This window comes from Chroicocephalus ridibundus, chromosome 6, assembly GCF_963924245.1.
Source record: "Chroicocephalus ridibundus chromosome 6, bChrRid1.1, whole genome shotgun sequence".
Taxonomy (NCBI): domain Eukaryota; kingdom Metazoa; phylum Chordata; class Aves; order Charadriiformes; family Laridae; genus Chroicocephalus; species Chroicocephalus ridibundus.
Window position 1 is genome coordinate 36,025,466 of NC_086289.1, and position 23,563 is coordinate 36,049,028.

A 23,563-nucleotide genomic window follows, 5' to 3' on the forward strand; every position below is an offset into this window, starting at 1 on the left:
GCCCCCTGCGGTGAAGCCGCCATCTTGCGAGCGCCCCCCCTCAGCCCACCTCCCTCCCCCCCTCACGTGACCCGGTTTGTTGTTGTTGCGGCCTCCGCGGGGCGCGGGCGCCCGCGTGGGCGGTGGCGCGGTCACGTGCCGCCTTTTAAATCGCTCCCGGGGAGGGGGGAGGGGGCGGCTGCGCGCTGCTGCGCCGGGCGCGAGCGGAGGGGGGCGGCGGTTGCTACTCTCCAAGATGGCGGACGAGGAGACTCCGCTCCTCCGGCCCCGCCGCGCCGGCCCCGCCGAGAGCGACGAGCCCGTTCTGAAGCGCCAGCGCCTAGACTCGGAAGACGGCGACGGCGGCGGGTGGGGCGCGGCGGCCGCACAACGCCCGGACCGGCCCGTCGCCGCTGTAGCGGCGGAGCCCCCGGGCGAGGAGGAGGAGGAGGAGGAGGCGGCGGCGGCCGTGATCGCTGATGGCGGCGGCCGGGCGGAGGAGGAGGACGAGGCGGCGGCGGTGTGGAGCGGCGCGGACAATAGGGCCGGGCTGCGGGGCCTGCCCCGGGCGGAGCCGCCTCCGCCGCCGCCGCGGCAGCAGCGGGGCCGGGGGGAGGGGGTGGAGGCGGCGCCCGGCGAAGAGGCGGCGGAGGCGGCCGTTGGCTGCAGGCGGGCGCAGTGTTCAAACGGGGCGGCCGAGGCGCCGGCCCCGCACCCCGGTGAGGATCCCATCCCTCCTTTCCTCCCTCCCTCCCTTCCTTCTCTACCCCCCGGGGGGCAGGCCGCCCGCCGGCCCCTCGCAGCCGGGAGGGGCGGCCCGGCCCAGTAGGAGAGGCCGCGGCCGGCCCCCTCCTCCCTGCGCCGGCGCTCGGGGCTCCCTCCCCGCGGCAGCCGCCCAGGCTCTCCCCCCGGGCCGGGCCCGGTGCTGACCTGTGCCTGAGCGCCGGGAGAGCGGCCGTGCTCCTTCCGTCCCCTGAACCCTAACGCCGAACGCAACTTGGGACCAGCTGCGGCCCTGTCTGAACCGAAGGGGTTCTCGTTCTGAGCGGTCCTTGTCAAAGCCTCTTGTTTCTTGTGCTGGGCTTCACAGAAGGAGATCGACTGGGCTCTCACTTCTGAAAAGACTTATTTTGCTGTGTTGCTGGCAACAAGTCATTAAAAATGAAAAAATCAAAAGCCCTGTTTCCCTTTCACAATCTCTGCCTTGAAATTATTTTATTTCTGTTTCTTGGGAACTTACACAGAAAGCACAAGAGCACCAATCTTGACCAACTCTTTAAATAACTTCACATTACAGTCTTGGTTAAGATTTCGGTGGCTGTGGCAAAAGCTAAACTATAATCTTCTAAAAAGTATCTTGGTTGAAGCATACTGTTTGGGCAGCATCAAGTATGGAAGTACTGGCATTGCATTATTGAAGCAGAGAGGTTTTGAGGGGTTTTGTTCTTTAAGGCAGTGCTTTGGAAAGACTTCTTAAAGGGTATATGATATTGCATTCTGTCAGTGAAGTCTTTACATTTTACCCTGGAATGCAGTTATTTTACCTCTAACTCCATAGTAAAACTCTACAGAAAATTTCTGCCTGGGCAAAAACAATCCCAAAGGTAACAGAGCTGTACAATAAGCTCTGAACAGCCTTGGTATTTAAAAACTTCATTGGAACAGCGCAAGATTAAAGCTAATGAACTGTTATTGGTGCCTTATGTGAAGCCTTTTTCCTCCAGTTACTTGCATCCTCAGGGATGTTTTGCTGTGGATTGCTCAATTCTGGCAAGCGTGTTCCCTTTAGTCCTTTGAGGAACCAAATGAATGCACAGGGAGTGTTACAATTTAAACTGTTACTTTAGCCTCTTTATATCTATCACAGTGTTTCTTAAATGCACCACGATGTCATCTGTATATGATGAGGCTTTAACTATGTTGACTTTGATTCTAGACATGAAGGTAGTTTTTGTAAAACTTGCACTTCACGCTTACTGATGTGTACTAATCAACTTTTTTCTTCTTCATAATGCTTTTTGCATAATATGCTCACTGACTGCATGCGTAATGAAGTGCAAGTGAAATGCTGTAAATACGGAGATTAATAATAAGAAATAGTAATGTCAAAAGAGGACCCGTGGTCTCAGAAGAACAAGACAGCAAGTACAAAAAGCAAATTTCTGTCCGCTACCTTTTTCCATTCTAATCAGAATAAAGTATTTATGCGAACAAGGGAAAGAACAGAACAATGCAATCTCTGAATAAAAAATGATGGTGTTTTGTGGTGTTCTTTATTTAAGAGTGAAGCGAAGTAACCTAGCTAAAATATTGTAGGGGTTTATTCAAACCGAGATTGAAAACTTTTATAGAGATTCTTTGCTTTAGAGAGCATGAGTGAGACTTGTTCTCCTTTGTACATAGTCTTAGATTTCCAACAAATTAAGCTACAGTTGCTGTGGCTATTTCTAATAAAAAAAGACTATAGCAAAGGTTTAGTAGTCTATATTCTAATAAGCTGCTCAGGTTAAAATTTAGATTTCCCCTTAAATGTTAGCTTAGTACGGCATGCTGCAAGACAAGTATCTCGTTCTTCTTTGGACTCCTTCATCTGGATACACGATGAAGTTAGATTGAGTTTCCCTGGCGGAAGGCCACGAGCTGAGCTGCAGTAACTGTGTGGTTTGCTGAGCCAAACCCAGCTGTGGGGTAAAGTGGGCGAGACAGACTTAGTGAAGGTGCTTCAAGGCAGCACATTTTCTGTCATAACTCTAATCTCATACAAGCCTGTGCATGGTCACCTATTGCAGCTCAGCTGCATGACAACAGCCTAACCACGTTCTATAACTTAGTTGTATCCAAGCGTGTATTTGTGGGTTTCTTTTAAAATGTTGTGCTCTTAAAACCTAGTCAAAGATTAGTCTATAAATGGTGACGCGTTTTCATTTAATCCAGTTTCTCAGTGAGCTGAATGCAGTGAGAACTGTAAGGGAAAGGAATTTTTAATTGTACTTTTAAAACATTTGGATTACTTGTAAGGTACAAAAAACCAATGCTTTATAGAATGAAAATTTCACTAAGGTCAACATCCAGCCCACTAAAGCCCAGTATTAAGGCACCAAGTCCACTGAAACGTTGAGAGCGTTTATAAACTCAAAAAACATAGAAATTTTCTGTGTCTAAGTGATAAAACTGCCTATTAGTAATTTGTTGCAATTAACTGTAAAAGCATACAATTTTAGGTTTTATGATATATTTAAATATACATCTGTGCCATTTGGCTGACGTGTAACCTGTCATTGTTGTGCTGTCTTGCAGATAACTTCCTTTTTAGTGATGAAATCATAGCCAATGGGTTTCACTCCTGTGATAGTGATGAAGACGACAGAGCCTCCCATGCAAGTTCTAGCGATTGGACCCCAAGACCACGTATAGGTAGAAGCCTATATCATGTTCTTAGATGCTGTTTGCCTTTGAACAGTTACTTTCTTCTTCCCAGTCTTCCAGGGATTTCTTCTGTTGCAAAAGAAATGGCAGTTACTGCTTTTGAGCAGCTTAGAGTTGACTGTATTCTGTATGTTATTCAAGGAGTTTTAAAAAAGAACCTCTTTAAACTTGCTGTATTTTGATTAAAATTGTCACTGTCTTTTTTTGTGTAGATATCCTGTGTACACACAGACTCATTAAACTGAACAGATTTATGGCATATTTCTAGCCTATTTACTTAGTAGCGTTAATACTTTAAGGAACAAGAAGATGAATCTTGTATGATTTTAGCCAGTCTGTAGGGCTCACTGTCCCAAGTCTTACATCAGTTTGGGAATTATTAGTCTGCATATATCTTGCATATTAGCGATAGGTAAGTTAAGCACAGCAGTTAGTAACTCAGTAGAAAGTTCTTGCCTCTGTGTGAGGTCCCTCACCCAGGACTGGATAACCACTACAGTCCCTGGTGACTTGTGTGGGACAGGGGCTTCCAGGGCACCGTGGGGTTGGGACTTGAGGTCTCTTGTCGTAACACAGGTGCGTAAGTACATACTGCAGTGTCCATTTTGCCGGTATTGATAAGAACAGCAGCAAGAAAACACGTTATGACAACACAATATTCCACTTAAAATCTGCCCATGTGTTGTCTTTGCTGATCCCTTGTTAGAGCATCACTGTTGATACCTTTTGGGTGAATATCTGTAACAATTGCTTTCTTTATGTGTATTGTAACTGTAGTGACAGCTACTTGGGTTGTCTTAGTTTAACTTCTTAAGATTTACCTATTTTTCTTGTACTGCTCTAATCTCAAGTGTTTCTGGAAAGATTGATTTGATGGCTGTAGGAGGTCATGTCTGAAATCATTAGTGTTAGACGACTAAAAGAACAACAAAAATCCATGGATTCGTGGGCCCTATTTGTCTCTTTAGAGTGAAGTTTTATAGTATGACTAGAAAGTATACGTGTGTTTGTTGTCTATTCAGCTTATTACTGTAAATACCTTATAAAACATTAGAAAAAAACAAATGGAGATACATTGTGAAAATCTTATACACCTCTAAGAGCTGTCAAGTTTGCTATGAATTGGGATTTCTACCTTGACTAATTTGTTGTGAAATCCTTCATGGGTTAACATAAAATAATAATAAATAAGTAAAACCGCTAGCTATACTATCACATCAGAATTTAGACCAAAACTTACAGGAGTTTTGATGAATGAAGCATTAAGTTGGATTAATGAAATTGTAGTAGCAAACATTAATAAATGGGACAATGACCATCTGAAATACTTGACTCAATTTTAAATATTTGTATTTCTTAATTTTCTTAGGTCCCTACACTTTTGTTCAGCAGCATCTCATGTTAGGTACAGACCCACGGACAATTCTGAAAGACCTGCTCCCGGAAACAATCCCTCCGCCTGAACTGGATGACATGACACTGTGGCAAATCGTTATAAACATTCTTTCAGAACCACCAAAAAGAAAAAAACGAAAAGATATTAATACTATTGATGATGCTGTGAAACTTTTACAAGAATGCAGAAAAATAATGGTCTTGACTGGAGCTGGGGTACGTATTGCTGCAATGATAGTGGGGGAATATAATATACAGATGGTTGAATACTTATCCAGTGCTTTACAGCATGCAGATGATGTGACCCTCGCAAGGTTCGTAATCAAATAATTGTGCTAGACGGGAAGAGGAGGCACAGCTGCCCCCTAGAACGATGCACGCTGCAAGACTGGATCTTAAGTTGGAAATGACAGGATCTCTATTCTTACAAGAAAATATTTGTATAAATTTAAACTCTTAAACAGTTGCTTCCACACAAAATACTTATGAAGATCGCATCTCCCTGTTCCAAAACATTTTCTATCCTAGTCATTTTTTCATTTGAAACAAAGGTAATGATTTTTTTAACCAAAATGTCAGTGGATTTTAAAATACCTGATGGAGCTAGAGGGACTAGAAGAATAGGACTCAAAAAGAAAAAGGGTCAGAGTCTGAGTTTTCTTTTTAACATCTGCTGCTCTATGATGGTAATAAAATTAATTACTCACTGTTTTACTAAAGAATATTTTTAACTGTTGTACAGCTTTATACCGATGTACCAGATCATGATATGAAAGCCGATCATTTTTTGTTTCTGTTCATACACAGAGGGTGTTACACCATTCAGAAAAGATGAGTAATTCAAATGAGCTTGTCAGAAAAGCACTGCTACTTCTGTTGCCCAATCTTGCTCTTTCTATAGTTGCTGTCATACACCTGTTTCTCCTCTTCCCATACCATTTTGGGGTAGTCTGAGACAATAAATGTTAGTCTTTATTGACTACTACAATGCTCTGATAAATAATGTTTGTTTATCAAAAGACGTTTGTTCATCAAAAGTAAGAATCTATTATGTTACTGTGTTAGCATGTAAAAAAGAAATAAAATCAGCCACCTTGTCCAAGCCTAAGTTGGAAGATCAATGAACACTTACTAATCAAACTTAATGCAATGCTATTTTAAATTTTTGTTCACTTCTGACAAAACTTCCAGTAGTAAACGTAAGTTCTGGTGTCCTATAACTGCCTGAATGGATTGTACTAAAGGGGTTTTTGGCCCAGTTGTCAGACTTTGTTCCTGTGCTGTTTCTTCTGCGTGCGATTTGGGATTTGTCATATTGGTCCAAAAAAGAGAAAAATGAAAACAAAATAAATACAGAGAACCCAGACTGGTTTTGTTCTTAATGTCTCTGAGCACTGTGAGCATACAGAAGTGTGGTTTCCAAATAGTCTCTATTGTACCAAGTCTTTATTAGTTTTGCTTATTTCAGATTGCAAAAATGTATTTCAGGTGTCTGTGTCTTGTGGAATACCTGACTTTAGATCAAGAGATGGCATCTATGCACGCCTTGCTGTAGACTTCCCAGACCTTCCAGATCCTCAAGCAATGTTTGATATAGAATACTTCAGAAAGGATCCCAGGCCGTTTTTTAAGTTTGCAAAGGTATGGTTTTCCAACAGTTCTTATCTTGCTCAGTAAAGACAGATAAAAATGTTAAAATGCATAAATCAGATATAAAACTATTCTGTTAACAAAACAGTATCTTTGTCTTTTCTTATAAACAAGACAGAAAAATAAGTTAATATATTGAATTTACTTTAATGAGAGACTTTGTTCAGTGGTGTAACAGCTCTCTCCTTGGGCCGGTCTTTGCAGTGTATCAGTTTTATATCCTCAGTGTTACTTCAGTCATTGTATGCAACCACATATTAGCCTGATTAGAAATATTTAGCAACATTCTCTCTCTTTTTTTTTTAAGCCTATTTTTACTGTTCCTGTTACAAGTTCATGATACGTACAACCATTCTAGACAGCGTCTCTAATTTCAGGGAAGATAAATAAAAACTCAGTAATCTTAGCTGCTCTTACTTTCTCTAAAAAATGAAAGAATATGAGAAACTTTTGGGCCGCACATGAGTGATGTGGAATGCTACAGTTGAATTTGATATGCTGTGGCATGCTGTTCAGTGTCATACAATACATTCACATTTTATCACTGTATTTACAGATGAGTAAAGCAGTTTCATGCACTAATAAGTTTGTTCTTGTTTCAGGTTTTGATTTAACTGTGACAAGAATCTGTACATCTTAGAGAATTAAAGCCTTTTTGCTGGAACTGTGTTTGCTTAAAAGGGAGAAAGCGGCAGTTTTTGGAAAGATATTAGTGACATTAAACAATTTAACTTAAAAAGCAGGGAGTACATCTCCAAGACAAGAAGGGATTGTAGAAGCTGTAGAAATATGTAGAAACAAAAAAAAATAATTGCACTTAGTCTGGAATTTCCACAGGGAAAAAAAAAAATCAGACACAGAATATTGTAAGAATTACCACAGAACCAGTAATGACTTGTGAAAATCAATCACTACTAGTTATGCTCACTCTTTCTTCCCTTTGCTCACAATTTATGTTGCTGCTGTACTATGTTTTAAAGATTGGAAAGGAAAAATCAATGCATTTTTCAGCTGCTTAGCTTTCTCTGAAAGCCTCCTATCCAGATACTAATATATTTTGACGCTCATTAGTATATTAAGTTCTTTGGCTTTTTCATATTTAATAAAAAATCCCCAAAAAAACCCCACAAGAAACAAAAAACCCAACCCACTTGAAGCCTGTCTATACACAGGTTTTATCAGAATAGACCAAATCCAATTTGGCTGATACTTTTTTACTTAAATAATTTCTCCTACTTCTCCTTTTCTGTCCCATCAGCTCAGTTAGAATATTCATTTCTTATTCCATGAAATCTTCGGTTCCTTTCATTCTAGGGGCAAAGAATGGCCAAATAAATTTGCAGAGCTCAGCAGCAGGACACGTCTTGCTTCTTCAGACTAAGATATAAAAGCTGTTAGGACCACCTGAATATCTAATGATAATCATGTATTAGGCTATTCATAATCAGGGTAACAGCGGTAGGAGCAACCATGGATCATTGCTGCAGTTTAACTCCAAAGACCCATGTAGCTTCAGAATTATGAGTAACTTGAAATATTTTTGGGAAAAAACAAATGCTTTCAAAAAGTCTTTTTTGTTTGTTAATAGTTAGGCTATATGGTAGCTGTAGGCAGAGCTGTCACAAAGATTAATTTAACAGTTCACTGTTGTGCTAGAACTTTTGTGTCAGCTTTACGTTTCTACTGGTAAAGGCAAGCAGCAGCCTCCTGCTTGCAGACTTCGTTTTGGCCGGTGACCCTTGTGCTTTTTCTGTAAAAAGGCCTCACTTTCCCAGGTGAGACTGCAGCCCCGTCGCTCTTCAGTGGTGAGAGAGTGTCTGGAGAGCAGAGGGTCTGGAATTCAAGCTCCTCCCCTAAATAATTGCTCCTGAGAAACTGAATGGTGCTGCTGCTGCTGTCCTCCTTGTTACGCAGCAACCAGAGGTACCACCTGGGGTGGTCAGCTCGAGACAGACATTCCTAGTGTGAAGCTTTCAGCTGGGTGCCTACATTCAATTTTTCCTTTTGGCAGGCTCCTTTCTCACTCTGAGTGAACATCAAACCATTCTTCAAACCGTTCTACAAAAGTGCCTACATTTTTTTCCATATGCTCTTTAGGTGCATCTACCTCCTCTCCCGTGATCTAATGGAAAGGCTAAGCATCTGTCAGGCACAGTGGAACTGCTCTGCTAAGCCATATGGTTTTAATTTAATGATTATTGTAACCAGCTAAATTGGCAGAGCTGGTCTGAGGTCCACCTGTCTTCCCCCTATATCCAATGTCATTCTGCTTTCTAGGCTCCCATCTTCTAGGAACGGCTGCTGATAATGCTGAGTAAAAACTGCTTATCCCGAACCAAAAGACCAGAATCCAAATTCCTTGTGAAATTTTTGTCTGACTGCAGTTAAACCATATATGTTTCTAATAACAACTATTGAGGTTACTTGACACTTACAAAGGAAAAAAAGCTTTCCTATTTCATAGTTCTCAAAACCAAAAAAGACCTAAACCTTGCTTTTATGCTCTGTGAAGAACAAAATACCAGCTTCCATGTGGAGCAAGTCATCCTGACATGATCAGAAGCTCAGCTGTTAAGAGTTGGATCTGAGGGAAATGGCAAAATGCAAAGGGAGTGACAACATTAACTGCTGACATCATCATTATTGATAATATTCAGCCCTGTGTGAACTGCTGGAGTTGGAGTAAAGACTTACACTTTCTAATGTACTTCTGAATTCCCTAGGAAATCTATCCAGGACAATTCCAGCCATCTCTCTGTCACAAGTTCATAGCTTTGATGGATAAAGAAGGAAAACTACTTCGCAACTATACTCAGAACATAGACACATTGGAACAGGTTGCAGGAATCCAAAGGATAATACAGTGTCATGGTTAGTGGGTTTAGTTTCACTTTTCTTATTTTATGTGTAGGAATAATTTTTACTGGTGCATGTGACAAGGTAATCGCTATTGGAATTAATGGGGTTTTTTCTTGAATTGGTACTCTTGGCAACAAATATCCCGCTTTTAAAATGCTAATTTTATTTTTTTTTTAGGTAGCTTAAGTATTTAAATCAGAAGTGTTTCAAGTGGAAATTTCTTTCAGAAATTACGCTTGATAAACGGTGGCCTTTGTCTATCAGTGAAGATCCACACCCTGTTCACACAAGCTTAGACCTGAACTTTTGAAATGTATTTTGTGCGCCTTTATATTCATGACTGAGAACACAGTGTGGAAGTCAGTCTTTTTCAGTCCCTCTCGCTATTAATGAAATGGAGTTTAGCTGTTATCTGATTCTTTATTTAGAATATATTCCATTGAAATCTTAAAATACCCTGACACTTCAGTGACTTTACCTCACGTATAAAATATTGTGGATTAATCACCTGTTCAGTTGAACTGCACATCATCTTGTTACACCTTCAGTGTCGTACACATTCTGTAGTTATGATACCAAACTAAGTGGAATCTCTTAATTAGTTGCTTGATATGCTTTCCATTTCCAAGGACTTGCATATGTCAAGCTAAAAGGCTAAGGATCCATTTTTAAGGAAAGGATGCAGAAAATGAGTTCTTAAAGTGCATGTTTGGATCATTTAGTAGACTTCTTGCTTAAAAGCAGTGTTGGCACGTTTGTAAGACCTGTCTGTCTAATTCCACCTTTTCCAGGGACCAAACTCACTTGGTTTCCTTATCTACAAAGCTTAGCTCGGTGCCAGGTTCGTCAATTTTCTTTATTCAAACAGAGCAAACGTGGTGTTCTGCCGTGGTGGCCAGACAGCACACAGGAGAACCGTTTCTGTCGAATAACCCAAATCTGGTGCTAGTTTCCATTTGTACTTGGTGTGTCATGCATTTTCTTTTGGTTCGCATTCTGTGTTACCATGAACTTCTTACATGGTTATGTTTTTACACGTCACAGCCACATTCAAGCTTCCTATTTTTGCAGTTGCACACTACAGTAATGAGATTTCAGACCATCTTCACTGTACGTCCTGTATAAGTTGATTATAAATTTAAAAGATTCTTTGACAACATGCTATGAACTTCGAGATTTTGAGGCCTTTGGAAATTAGCAAAGGGTGTTTTGAGCACATCAGGCTTTATCTGACATCCAGTTATGCTGCTCTTTAACAAATGCTAGTTGACTAACGGTAGTGGGTAAAGAGAAATTGAAACTCTTATCTAATAAGAGTTCATAATGCTACATTTATTCTGTCTTTATTGTCTAGCTGTGGCAATGGCAAGTTAATCATGACAAGAAACCCTGTAATGATTTGGGGAGTTCATATATGAACCTTTGAACCCATTTCATACTGCAGACCTACAGTAAAGTTGCTACTATCAAAACTCCTGTGTCTTGGATGCATTTTCTGAATTTAAAATGGCTTTTGAAGTCGAGCAGCATGTCTGGAGTTGGATCATATTCCTTGCCATTGCTGTAGCTGGATGATAGAGGCAGTGGCCTGCTGGCTACACATGACTTATGCATGGGGCAGCATAACTTCTTGATCAGTGAAAAATAACTCACCTAATAAAGTTGCAAGCAGGTAGCAACAGATGCCTCAGACAGGGTTAGGTCTGCTAGCCTGACAGACATGTCCCTAACACACTGTACAAAGGGCCAAATTATTACTATAAACAAATCATAATGAGCAAATAATAACTGTCATACTTCCTGTAGTCTTTGGAATCCCGCAAGTTCTGGGAGTTGCAATGCTGAGCAAGCGTTTCAGAAGCTGTGCACTTTCCACGCCAGCAGCGATTAGCAGACCTGAACTGCCAGTTGTTCATAAATTATCTGCTCCGAGTTCTTCTGTGCTTCCACTCTTTGTCTTACCCAGATACAGTAGCATACCCCAAAGCACGTTCTGATGTCGTAGTGAGCCCCAGACTCCCTTCATTTAGCAGTGTAAGTGATGGTTGGCTGCTGCGCGTAGCTTAGGAGCAGAAAATATCTTTGGTTTGGGTGGCTTAAAATAATACCCCAGATAAAGTTTTGGTACCAGAGGTTTTTAGCTGTTCCTAGCTTCTGCAAAGCTTTCAACATCTTAACCGTTAGCTTTCTAAAAGTTTCCTTTTGAAGAGAGACCTTTGTACCCCCCATACAGGACTCAGTCACAGAATTTTCTTACTGCCCTCGTATTCACCATTAGAAATTAGAGAGCTCCACACTTTTGCTGTATGAGTGGCACGTTCCAGTGCAGGGTCAAAAAGATCCCCAAATTATTATTTTATTTTTTTAAGCCTTGTTTCATGGTTAGAAGAAAATCTGTCATCTTTTTGCTTTATTCTTCAGCATTCTGTCAACTTCTGGCATTATTCCTTCCACAGATAAAAGGCCTTGTAGGCCTATCTCTCCTGGCCATGGGCGCACCAAAAGGCCACTCTAGTTTGCCACAGTGACTTCACACTGTGTATTTTCTTGTGTGTGTTGGCCACCTGATAAGCTTTCCCTTTAGACCAACAGAGACACAAGTGCTCTACCACATACTCAGGCATCACCTTCAGCTGCTTCAGAAACAGCCCAGTTAGAGCTACCAAGTGGCTGGATGGAGCAACCAACTTAACACGCTCTTGCCAAGTAATAGGCACTGGCTAAGCTGGGTACCAAGTTCAGAGCAGTATTTCAGTTTGAACACTATAACTGCAACTTCTCTCTTCTGCTGAAAGGAACAGTACTGCTTTTTAGCTGCCTATAGCAAAGATTTTACTAACCCATTTTCTTAGTTATTTTGCCCTACTCTTTCTTGAGTTCACGTGGGTTCGTGTCCCGCTGCTGCTGTTTGCAGAGCTGCTGGCAGTACCGTTAGTTGTGTAAAGAGGAAAAGGGAAGGTTCTGTGCGCCTCACCTTGTATATGCTTGCACAGGTTGGGGGAATGAGGACACAATGCAATTTTTGTTGACATGCATGTGGTATATCCTACTCCTAAAACAACATTTCTGCTGACTAACATCTAGAAGAACTACTTTTAGTATTACAAGTATCTTAATTTTAAATTACTTTTAATGACTGATTTTTGTAGCACTGCAACATAATAGCCTTTGTGTCAAAACAGCTTGGGAAAAATGACCAAATCTGAATGACTGAAAATCCTTATTTCTACCATACGGGTTTTTCTCCTCAGGTTCCTTTGCAACAGCTTCCTGCCTGATCTGTAAATACAAAGTTGATTGTGAAGTTGTTCGAGGAGATATTTTCAATCAGGTAAAAATTTACTTTAACTCACTGCAGCTTTCTAATAAGTAACTCTCAAAAATATCACCAAACACCACCCTTGGATTGCTTAAAAGATCTGCTTTTAAAAGGCTACACGTCTTTGCATGTACTTCACAAAAGTGCATATCTGTATTTTAGCATTTTCCCTAGTATTTAAAAGTGTACTCTAATACTATACTGCAAAAATTAGGTAATGGGAAAAAGCAGAACAAAACCGTAAGAGTCTATTTTTAATGGCACCTTCAAGAAAAGTACAGGTTAAAATGGTAAGTACAAAGTTGGATTTATACCTGTTTTATGTTAATCTGAACTCACAGTCACACTGAGAAAGCATTCTTAGCTATTTATAACATCGGTTGCTCTTTGAGCATTTGCCGACATTAAAGATATGTTTAAATAGTAGATGATGCATGGAGACGCTGCTAACAACAGAGCAGCCTCTGAGCAAGGCAGAGGATCAACTGAGGTCTCTGACGTGCGCTTTCTAGAACTTCTGAACTGTGCTGTATCGGAACTCCCTGCATCTGGGTGTGAAGTGCCCCAGGGCAAGGCAGGAGTTAGTTCTGCTCTGTCAGAGCAGATGAACCTTTGGCTTGGCGAGACCCTCTTTGCTCTTCTTCCCCTTATTTTGAAGGATCAGAGATGATGATTCTCTGATCAAACAGATTATTCATACAAATGGAAGGGGATTCTCTTTCTACAGGCTCATGTTTTATGATAACTGCTTGAATCCACAGTTGCAGTTTTAGATAAGAAATATGGGAGGGATGTAAATTTTTCAGGTATTACATTTGAAATGGAACTCAATGAAAACCTTTCAGAAGAGATGTTTGAGTTAAAGCTTTAAGAAATGTGAATCTCATAAGTGTGAAGCTTTGTAACACTGAAATATTGAATGTGAAACCTGGTTTACTTTCCCAGTAAGAGAATTATTTTTGAGAACTTTTTATCTTACAGATGTTTGCTGCTTCTTTACCTTCAAAGCCAGCTGGTTGGAGTCTAGGTTTTCTTCCTTCTAAACAATCATTCCTAAGCACTCTGTAATTTTCTGGTTTGATTGTTAGTGGTCAGAACTCCTTCTCCTAACAACACTTTAATCATTGTATGTTTATATGCTGAACCAAACTCCTGCACTGATGGCCTGACCCTGCTGGTGGTCAGCAATGGAAGCTTGAGGAGGTGGAGAGAAGACGACTGTAGCAATACTTGTGAATAATGAGAACAAAGGGGGTTCTTACTCCCAAGATGAGAGTGAAGGAGCTTTTTACACTCAATCTATCAGCCCTAATCTTACACTCCTGTTGCCAGGTATATCTTTCCAGGGCAGGCCCTACTGTTATACTGAATTACTTTCATAATGCAAAATCAATATTGCCAAATATAATTTCACACAACAAAAACCAGCACTATTGAAAGAAAAAATATCCTTTCTCCTTTATGCCTGAAAAAAAAAATTGTTCTATTTGCCATCATTACCTTTATTCTGTAGCCTGCATTTCCCAAACCAGCGCTATGCAGTTTCTTTGTCTGTTGTCTCTCTAGAATATAGAATTTGGTTCCTTAGATATCAAAAGAAGCCTTTCCGTACTTATGAAACAAAACATTATCCATTTCAACAGCTTTGTTCTCTAACAAGTTGCCCTTCACAAAAATGGTTTTGGCACCTGGGTCCCAATCGATAGTCCAGTTCTTAGTCTCTGCTGTCCCCACTATTTGAAGGTTCAGTTGTACATGGCCCCCCGTCCTTAGTTTTCCCTAAAAATGCTACCTTTCCTTTGTCTGGTCCATCCCCTGATGGTCATAGGTGCTTCACAAGCAAGTGAGTCTAGCTAGCATCTTTCTGCCAAGATTTCCTTTCAACATATTGTAGACTGAGAATTGTTTGAGATTATCTGTTTAGAAAACTACCAATTTCTTGTTGCTGCTCTTCATTCTTCTGCCACTTCCAAGATAATGTGCTGGTTCCCTGTAGCATGATTCTTTCTCACGGTTGCTGTACACAACCATCCTTCTGGATGAGAAGTAGCAGCAGTTATAAATCACACAGATAGAACTTCCGAGTAAAACAACTGTCAGTCACTTTGAAAAACAGCACTTTAACTTTGCTTTTGACTGTTTTAGGCAGCTTCAAGAAATAGTGAAAGGGTCTCAGATTTAGGAAGAAAAGACCAAGAAATGGAAAACATGCACCAGTTCTTGGATATTCTTAAACCAACGTAATCTTTACTAATCTTGTTTTTGATATACGGATAACATCAAAAGTCAATGAGAAATTCCATTTTTCTTTCATTAGACAAGTACATCAGCAGAGGTGGTGGGGTTTTGGGGGAGTGCTACTTCTGGAGGGAAAGAGGACCCTAGGCAATTGAGTGGCCAATTATCTAGCTTTAACTTCTTGGTATCAATTTCAGCTCTTGGAATAGATCTCCCCCCTTACTGACGACCTTTCTGAGGATTAGCAGAGAAGCTGGTGAGTAGTGTAGTGTTGAAACGCATTTATGGGCCCATTACAGTGACTCAAATGATTTGGACAGGGACATCAGTTGCTCCACAGAGATCCATTAAGTCACAAGTCATTGGACTTCCTGTGAGAAATGATGGAAACGGAGTTAATATTACTTGGTCTCTTTAAATCAAAAGTTAGAGGTCTTCATTTCATCTTCCTCCTAATACAGAGCAAATTATTTTCCCTCCTTAAGCTTCGAACTGAAAGTGCAAGGGCATCACTAACATCAACAGAAGAGACAGCAGGGTAAAAAGCTTCAGAAAAGCTTAAGCTGTTTGTGTGTTATGAGCTCTCTCTAATATGTAAAGATCCGAGGAAGAAGTTCAAGATGCATTCTACCCACCTGCTCCTTTTTGGGGAGTTCTTTAGTTGGTTTCCTTTTAGCATGGGGTTACTAGATGCTCTTTAGCTTGGGTATGTGATGAAGGTTTCCACCATACCAGTTCCTAGTTCTTGTACCGTATCACTTCTTGCGCATCCCTCCCACAAGATTTTCTTCAAAGGAGGATCGGATTCTTTGTTCAAAGACACATATTTTTTGGGAAAGGTCCTTTGACACTAGAGGAAGGTCTTTCACTTGTGATGTTTTCTCATATGGAAAGCATTGTCTTTTGTCCTACTGCAGGCATCCACAGACTAGTTCTTTGATTAAAACTTTCTAAGTAAGTTCTGTATTATTTTTTACGCATACACTCTGTGTACAAGAGGGGGTTGTTATGCATTTAAATGTCAGTTTTCATATATTTTCCGATTACAATAGGTAACATACATCTCTCTACACCTTTACATAGCACTAATGTGCTTGTGATGACTGCTATAGGATTGCAGCTACAGGTAGCTCCGTAGATTTATTCTGGGGTATTGTATTTTAACATTACAGCTGAGAAGACTTGAAATATTTGAAAGAAACATTGCTGAGTAGTAATTGAAGCATTGTCTGTACATACATCATTCACCTTCTTGCTTTTCTTCTCTCTGAAAAAGTCTTAAGATAGGAAAGTGTTGAAAGAGGTCCCAAAGATCAGAAAATCCTCTGGTTTCAGGAGTAAAGGGAGCCTGCTTCTCCACAAATGTAACTCTTGTAAACTTTTTTTAGTGAACAGGGATTCTGCTCTGTTTTTGGAGGAATTGGAAGAGTTTAAAATGGAGACCAACCAAAAGTTCTTTCCTATGTTCTTTTCCTGTGTGCTTTTTGCTAGTCACCTGCACCAGTGCCCTGTTTATGTATGTGTATAACGCACATACCCTTTTGGAGGAGAGGTAAAGCTGTACAGTGTACTCTCTGATTAGGAAGGGGGTTGCATCAGATCCTATAATGTAAACTGTCAGTGAAATTGTAAGTTTTTGCTCTGATAAAACCAAGAAAAATATATTCCTGTCAAATAGGAGGTAATTACCCATTGGTGCTGAGCAGGACTTTGTCTTAGCTGTCAGATAAGAACTGTGTAGATCTGCGTGGCTTCTCCCCTTTGACTTAAGAAGACTGACTCTTTATTCCTGCTGTAGTTTTATTTCTGTGTGCAGTTGCTGCAGGCTAGAGTAAGAAATGTACTTGTCTGTATATCCAGAGAAAAATTAAATGAGGAAATATCACTGAAACTTCCTTGTCTTTTGCCAGAATTAGTCACTGTGAATTGCTAAATTCTCAGGTTTTCAAGATGCACAGCCTTGAATTGTAGTAATAGAAGTTGTTCTAATGCAGGTTGTACCTAGATGTCCCAGATGTCCACCTGATGAACCGCTCGCTATCATGAAGCCAGACATAGTGTTCTTTGGAGAGAACTTACCTGAGCAGTTCCATCGCGCCATGAAGTACGACAAAAATGAAGTTGATCTCCTTATTGTCATTGGGTCTTCACTGAAAGTAAGACCAGTAGCATTGATTCCAAGTAAGTGGCTATCTCTGGTAATATTTTCTTCCAAAGATTTGGATCAGAAGCAAAACTCTCCGTTAAGACCTCTAAGAATTGCTTTTGGTTTGATTCAGTGAAGAAACTAGATTAAGCATCTAGTTTTCTAAGATGAAAACTAATTGCCTATGTAAAGCTGAAATGCAAAATAGAGGAAGAAACAAATCCTAAGTGCTTTTTCTGCACTGCAGACAGATCTCGAGGTAATGAAATGATAATCTGAAAAACTACTCTCCTAAAACTTGAATGACTTTGTTCTGAGATTTGATTAATTTCTCTCCCTGCTTGCAGTATGCTTTCAGAGTTACTTGGAAGATTTAGAAAGGAATCATCTTTAAAAACATAAATGTGGGATCAAAAAATCAGATTAAGTATACATCAGGTGGCTGAGTTGTAGCTTATTTTAAAGTCAGTACTTAGTACTAAATGATACACAGTGTGCATTATATAGTGTGTCACCATCTGGACCCTCAGCTTTTAAAAGTGATATGGAAAAACTTCTCTGCTAATATACGTCACAGAAAAATGCCCTTCGGGAAGGCTGAGAGAATACCATGACAGGCAATCATTTGCCTGCTGAGTGCAAGACTTACTGGTACTAAAGAAATCCTCTTCACCTGTACGCCTGAGCAGAACGTGTGCTTAGCATCTGCTGTTAACTGGGAACAGTACCGCACCCACCGCCTTCCTAGTGACATCTTCTTCCCTACAGAAGAGGCAGAGCTTAGTGTTTAGGCTGCCAGGAAATGCAGAAGGACGGGAAAGCTGGGATCTACTACACAAACCATTGCTCTTTCTGAGTCCTAGAACTGGATTTCGTGGGTTGGGTATCTGAGGAATCAACGCTAGGTTACCAAACTGGTGGGATTTGGAAGCCTAAATGTCAGAAATGGGTTGAGCAACCCTGTGCAGCGTAGACTGTACCTGAAAGTATTTTGACCTAATTAATGGGATGTCATTTACCAGCAGGATATTCTTCATGTGCATTAAGTACATAAAATGCATGCACAAAAATCAGCACAGTTCTTGTAAGAGTTTATAGTATTAATTTTAATAATCTATTTAGCACTTGACCAAACATTGCTGCAGTCAGTATTTCTGTGCATGTGTTTCTCAGTGATGGAGTAGAGGAACACTTCTTACTGGGAAAAGCAGGGAAAAGAAGTCCAGATAGGCTACAGTAGGCATAGCTCCTCAAACTGCTGTTGTTAAATTTGAGATTTGCTTGTCTTCTTCCTGGTCTTGTTGCAAGTGAATGAGAAGTCTTGAGGAATCAAACTTTCAAGTAGATCTCTGCTGAAAGTAAAACTGAAGTGACTACCTTTAAATTCTCTTTTCTATTTATAGGTTCCATCCCCCATGAAGTGCCTCAGATCTTAATTAATAGGGAACCTTTGCCTCATCTACACTTTGATGTGGAGCTTCTTGGAGACTGTGATGTTATTATTAATGAGTTATGTCAAAGGCTAGGTAGCGAATATACAAAACTCTGCTACAACTCAGTAAAACTTTCAGAAATAACAGAAAAGCCTCCACGAACGCACAAGGAGCTCGAAATGCACTCATCTGAGCTACCGCCTACCCCTTTAAACATTTCAGAAGACTCTAGTTCACCAGAAAGAATGACCCCACCAGATACTTCGGTGGTGTCTTCAGAACAGCCGGCTGAATGTAAGGTAGAAAACTGTGACCCTGCCTCAGAAATTAAAGGGACCTGCACAGAGGAAAAGATTCAGGACACACAAACATCATCAGAAAACCCGGAAAATCCTACTAGTGAACTAATGAACTCTGAAACAATGAAGGAAAATGGATCTAACAATGGAGAAAATAAAGAAAAAAATGAAATATTGAAGAAGTGCTGGGTAAACAGATCTGCAAAAGAACAGATTAGCAAAAGGCTGGATGGTAAGCGTTAACTCTTTTCAGTGTTTTGTGTTTTTTGGCCAGATGTTTACTCTAGGCTTACTTTAAAGCAATAAATAGGTTACCCTTGAGGGACTCGGTGGGTTTTGGTCATTATTTTTGTTCAGACAAGTGTCTGCATAACTCATCATTGTATTGTTTATTTCTTTTGGAGAGGCTGCTAGGAAAACTTTTTGTAATTCATAATAGGTTTTATAATCAGTGATTACAGAGTCCCTAAAAAGACCAAAGTTTAGGAGGTTTAAGGTAAGTATCAAAAAATAAATCAGTTTCTAACACTTTCAAAAATTCCAGAAAAAATGAGTTTGATCCTCAGGTGTGTATAAGCTGGTCACAGTAGGTGCTAATTTGGTGTGGCAGCCGCCTTGTAGAACTGAAAGATGAAGTCATGACAGGAGTTGAAAAGTAAATCTCACAGCTGGGGCCAGGCACATTTTGAAGGAAACTTTAGCCTTTCCAAGGAAGCCTTCCAGTATGTAGTCTCTTAACTGATGTAACGAGGTACCGCACTAGAGAATCAGCATGGATGAAGAACCAAGTAATGGAAATGTAGCTGTGAATACGTCTACTGATGAAAAAAGCTGCTAGACATTACGGTTTAAATGCTTTTTTGTGTCATAGGGAGGGGGGAGAAGGAATGCTGAGCTTCCCAGCGAAGCATTTGTTATGTGCCGTTTCTAATGATACATTGAAGTAAAGGGGTTTCTAACGTAATCTGCTTTGTCAGTTAAGTTTCACTGATGAAAATACATATATGCAGTACTTTCTAACCAGAAGCTTGCAAGATCTTTTATGAATAATTTATTTTAGCCTTTTATTGACTTTTGAAATTCTGTTTCAGGTACTCAGTATCTATTTTTACCACCAAATCGCTATATTTTCCACGGGGCTGAGGTATACTCAGATTCTGAAGACGATATCATATCTTCTAGCTCTTGCGGGAGCAGCAGTGAAAGTGGTTCATGTCGTAGTCAGAGCCTAGATGTGGAGGATGAGAGTGAGATGGAGGAGTTTTACAATGGCATAGAGGATGAGGATGCTCCAGAAAGGGAAGAGGAAGCTGGATTCGGGGAGGATGGAGTTGAACAAGATGAATCGGCAGCTGATGAATCAGCGTATACAAGTGAAGCTGCAGGGACTGATCACCCGAGCAACAAGTTGTAAAGTGATCACTGACTGGTTACAGGAACTTTCCACCAGCATTAGGAGCTTTGGCATGTCAGAATGAATGTTTACGTCTGAATTTAGAGCAACAAAACCATAAGGATGTAGTGTTTATAAACAACTAAAACAGATTTTCATGCTTAGTTTTTTACCTTTTTCAATAAAATTCTATTACTGCGCACTCAACACTAACTCATCTTTTTTTTTAAGGTACTAGGAATATCTAAATAATTGTCACTATGTTCACTTTTAAGTTCATCTGTCTGATCAGGCATCCATGTATATAATACATATTTTTGCTTAATGAATTTCAGCTTATATTATTTTTAAACAGTTTTGAAAAAGCCATTGGAATGTTAAACTAATATAAAGGGAACAGCTAATTTAGACCAAAGAATGGTATTTTCACACCTCTTGCTTTGTAACAGTTTGGTTTATTTAAAATCTTCTTATGCTTCTGCTAAACCTTTCATTTTTGCCTAGTCTGTCATTAAACACTGGCATTTTCTAAGACCTACTGTGGCAGCTAATTTTTTGCTTTAACAGTTACTTTGTATGTTTGAGACATACTTAAATGTGAGTAGATAGTTAAATGGAAACAAGACAGTGAGCACTTGAGAAATCCTGTTTTTTAGACTGATCAAGAAGCGCTGTGAAAATGCTTTGGTAACTGAGTTTAATACTTCCTGTGGACATGAAGCGACGTTGACATTGGCTCCTTAGCAAATATAATACTGGCATTTTGAAGAAAATGGATCCCCCGTGGTAGAAGTTTTTCATGTTGTATACAAAAGTCAACTATAGCGCAGCTTGCATTACAAATAGCATTTGACAAATTGCCAAGGCTCTGCTGTGGAAGCTAGGCTCAGTTCAGAACGGTGTTTCTACCAGCATGTGAAAAGGCGCAAAAAAAAAAAATAAGCTCTTCCTTTACACTTACTGATGCAACAAAACCTGGAGAAACTCACTCAAATACGGAGAGCGTCTGCTTACACTGCTGAGTGGCTAAAACACAGACTAGGAACCTGATCTGGAATCACGCTGTTTTGAGGTCATGCCTGAGGTTGGGAAAATAACTTTCCACTTGCTAGCTCCACCTTGCATATTAAAAGCAAAGCAGCTACTCAAAGTATTACATTGTATAGTCGAGTGCTAGGCTGCCTTAGAACTGGATGTTGCGAATTTTCAAGTGCGGATTGTTTCCAAGCCTTTAGAACTATTTTGTAAAATTGCACAGTGCAGTAGTAAGTGAAACAGCATTTTTCTATAAACCACTTTTTCAACATTGGCCCAAATGAACTCTACGGTGTAGATTATTCATATACTTTGCTTTACTATTTATTACATTTTGGAAGATGTATAGTAGCTGTTCTTTGAAAATAAAATACATCACTTAATAAATATTTAAGAACAGCCTCCTGTATTCATCAGAAAATGTTGGCATGTTGTCTCATTGTCCAAATTTAATACAGCTCTTATTTGGCTACACTAAAGAATGCAATATGTTTAGTTTTCACTTGCATGTCACAATGTATTAGTTTGTGCTATAGGAGATATTTTAAATTGAAATACTTGTTTTAAATTATTTTTACAGTGAGGATTGTTTTCTGCTCTTTTATATTGTATATAGTGTCTTTTATGTAATCTACTGGCATATGTTTTGTAGAAGACTGTTTAAAATGACTGGCTATCTTCCTGCAACTTTTGAAATACAAAACCAGTGTTTTATACTCGTACACTCTGTTCTAAAGTCTATTAAAATTGTCATTTGATTTCTGGTTTCTGTTAATTTCTAGTTAGATCTTAAAAACTTAGCAAAAGATGCCCTATAAACTCAAGATGTACCCTAGCTAATGTAAGGCGTTATGTAGTAAATTCCTTTTTTCCATCTGCCCCCTTGGAAAAAAAAAAAGCCTGACCGAAGCTAGTCTGCACTGTGATTGGTGAAACGACCTAAACCACAATGCAATGGTGTCCTTCAGAAAACTACTTTTCTCCTTCCAAACCCTTGGTTTGCCTCATGGCTTCCTGGGGGCTGCAGCTGTGCTGACCCCCCCCACACACTGCAAAGATCCACTCCTGGTGGCCTCCAAGGGCCAGGGCCCAGTTTAACTGGTTTTCTACTATGTAACACCTGACTATTTTGAGGATGCCATTGTACTTCAAAACCACCATCAAATACATGTTACATTTGTAGTAGGCAAAAAATTGTTTACAAGAATCACACACTTGAGACATGAAATAAACTATTAAGAATACTAAGAATTTTTTACACAGTTAATGTTTCCCTATCAATTGCTTATTACTCTGAAATGACTTGAAAGCATTTTTCCTCTAGAATAAAAGGGCTGCACCTTCTTCTACACTGAGATGAAGTTCTGCTTTTTGTTCTTTCTTGTATCTTTGCCAACATTATCTGAACAGAGGAGGAAGCCCAAACTACAATGTGTTGCCTTATTCCTCCATTTCACACATCGTCCTTTCCCTCTAGCGAAGACGTCATCTTTAAATATTGCATAAAACAAATCATAAAGCAAACAATGGGGATGAGGAAACATTTGCTATCACAGCTTGTTGTTATCCCTAGGTAGTCAGCATCTTATAGGAAATTCGTCTGGAAGCATGGAAGAGCGTGGTCAGTTCCAGCTATAATTTGTAGGACCTCAAAAAGGGAGATTACTTATTTTTCTCATAATTTGCATTACTACCCTATGAAAGCATCTTAACCTTCTTAGTATTTATATTAAATAGATGCACTGAAAAAAGCAAAGTACAAACATTTGTTTAATAAGAGGGTGCCATTCCCCAGCCCCCCCCCTTCAACCTGTTTTGATGCATTAGATGCAATAATGACATTGCAGAAGTATTTGAATTGATGTAAAAGAAGTCCATATTTTAAAATCTCATAATATTTTTTTCTTAATGGCTATGTATTTTCTATTAGTCTATCTTGAATCCAGTACATTTTTAGTTAGTGGTTTTCATTATGGAAAATACATAATGTTTTTAAATGCACGACAGCAAAGCATTGAACAATATCCAGTTGGGAAGGGCTATAAGAGTACTACATTTGAATGACACCAGCATTCAGAATCAATCTGAAAAACTGAAAAAAGTTTCAGAAAAAGGAAGACGTAGTTCAGTACCTCAAGTTCAATATCTAGGCTTAAATACCAAATCAGAACGTTAATCACCTGAAAGCAGTTGCAATTATTTGCGTAATACAATTATCTACAGAGTGACTGGAGAACACAATCCAGTTTTAAAATGCAGAATTTCAGGCTAAGCCAGCTGGCCATGCCTATGTAACAAGGGGTTCTAAACCCGCTATAACTCATCAAGCCAAGTCATGGAGTCATAACAGAACCCTCAGTATAGTCACGCTTGGCTCAGCAGTTTTGAGAA

General features: G+C 39.9%; 2 protein-coding genes across 12 annotated transcripts in view; one reads left to right on the top strand and one right to left on the bottom strand.

Moving 5' to 3' along the window:
• The first annotated feature begins 15 nt into the window (after window positions 1–15).
• SIRT1 (sirtuin 1) lies at window positions 16–22,506 on the top strand. The gene is made up of 9 exons (XM_063337627.1): window positions 16–698; window positions 3,277–3,393; window positions 4,775–5,016; window positions 6,289–6,441; window positions 9,174–9,321; window positions 12,561–12,640; window positions 16,861–17,047; window positions 18,416–18,976; window positions 19,836–22,506. The coding sequence occupies exons 1-9, from the start codon at window positions 236–238 to the stop codon at window positions 20,156–20,158; spliced, it is 2,274 nt and encodes a 757-aa protein (XP_063193697.1). The 5' UTR covers window positions 16–235; the 3' UTR covers window positions 20,159–22,506.
• Window positions 18,092–23,563, bottom strand: part of HERC4 (HECT and RLD domain containing E3 ubiquitin protein ligase 4) — a 47,574-nt gene continuing 42,102 nt past the window's right edge. For 10 of the 11 annotated variants that reach the window (XM_063337625.1, XM_063337624.1, XM_063337621.1 and 7 more), the window contains one exon: window positions 18,092–18,361. The gene's annotated coding sequence lies outside the window, so the exon portion shown is untranslated. Of the gene's footprint in view, window positions 18,365–23,563 lie in introns of all 11 variants that reach the window. The other variant, XM_063337617.1, reaches the window with a different exon arrangement.

Coding starts and splice junctions, on each gene's coding strand:
- SIRT1 (XM_063337627.1), top strand. CDS start 236: ATGGCGGACGAGGAGACTCCGCTCCTCCGGCCCCGCCGCGCCGGCCCC. Junction 6,442..9,173: donor CGTTTTTTAAGTTTGCAAAG/GTATGGTTTTCC, acceptor TGAATTCCCTAG/GAAATCTATCCAGGACAATT. Junction 12,641..16,860: donor GAGGAGATATTTTCAATCAG/GTAAAAATTTAC, acceptor GTTCTAATGCAG/GTTGTACCTAGATGTCCCAG.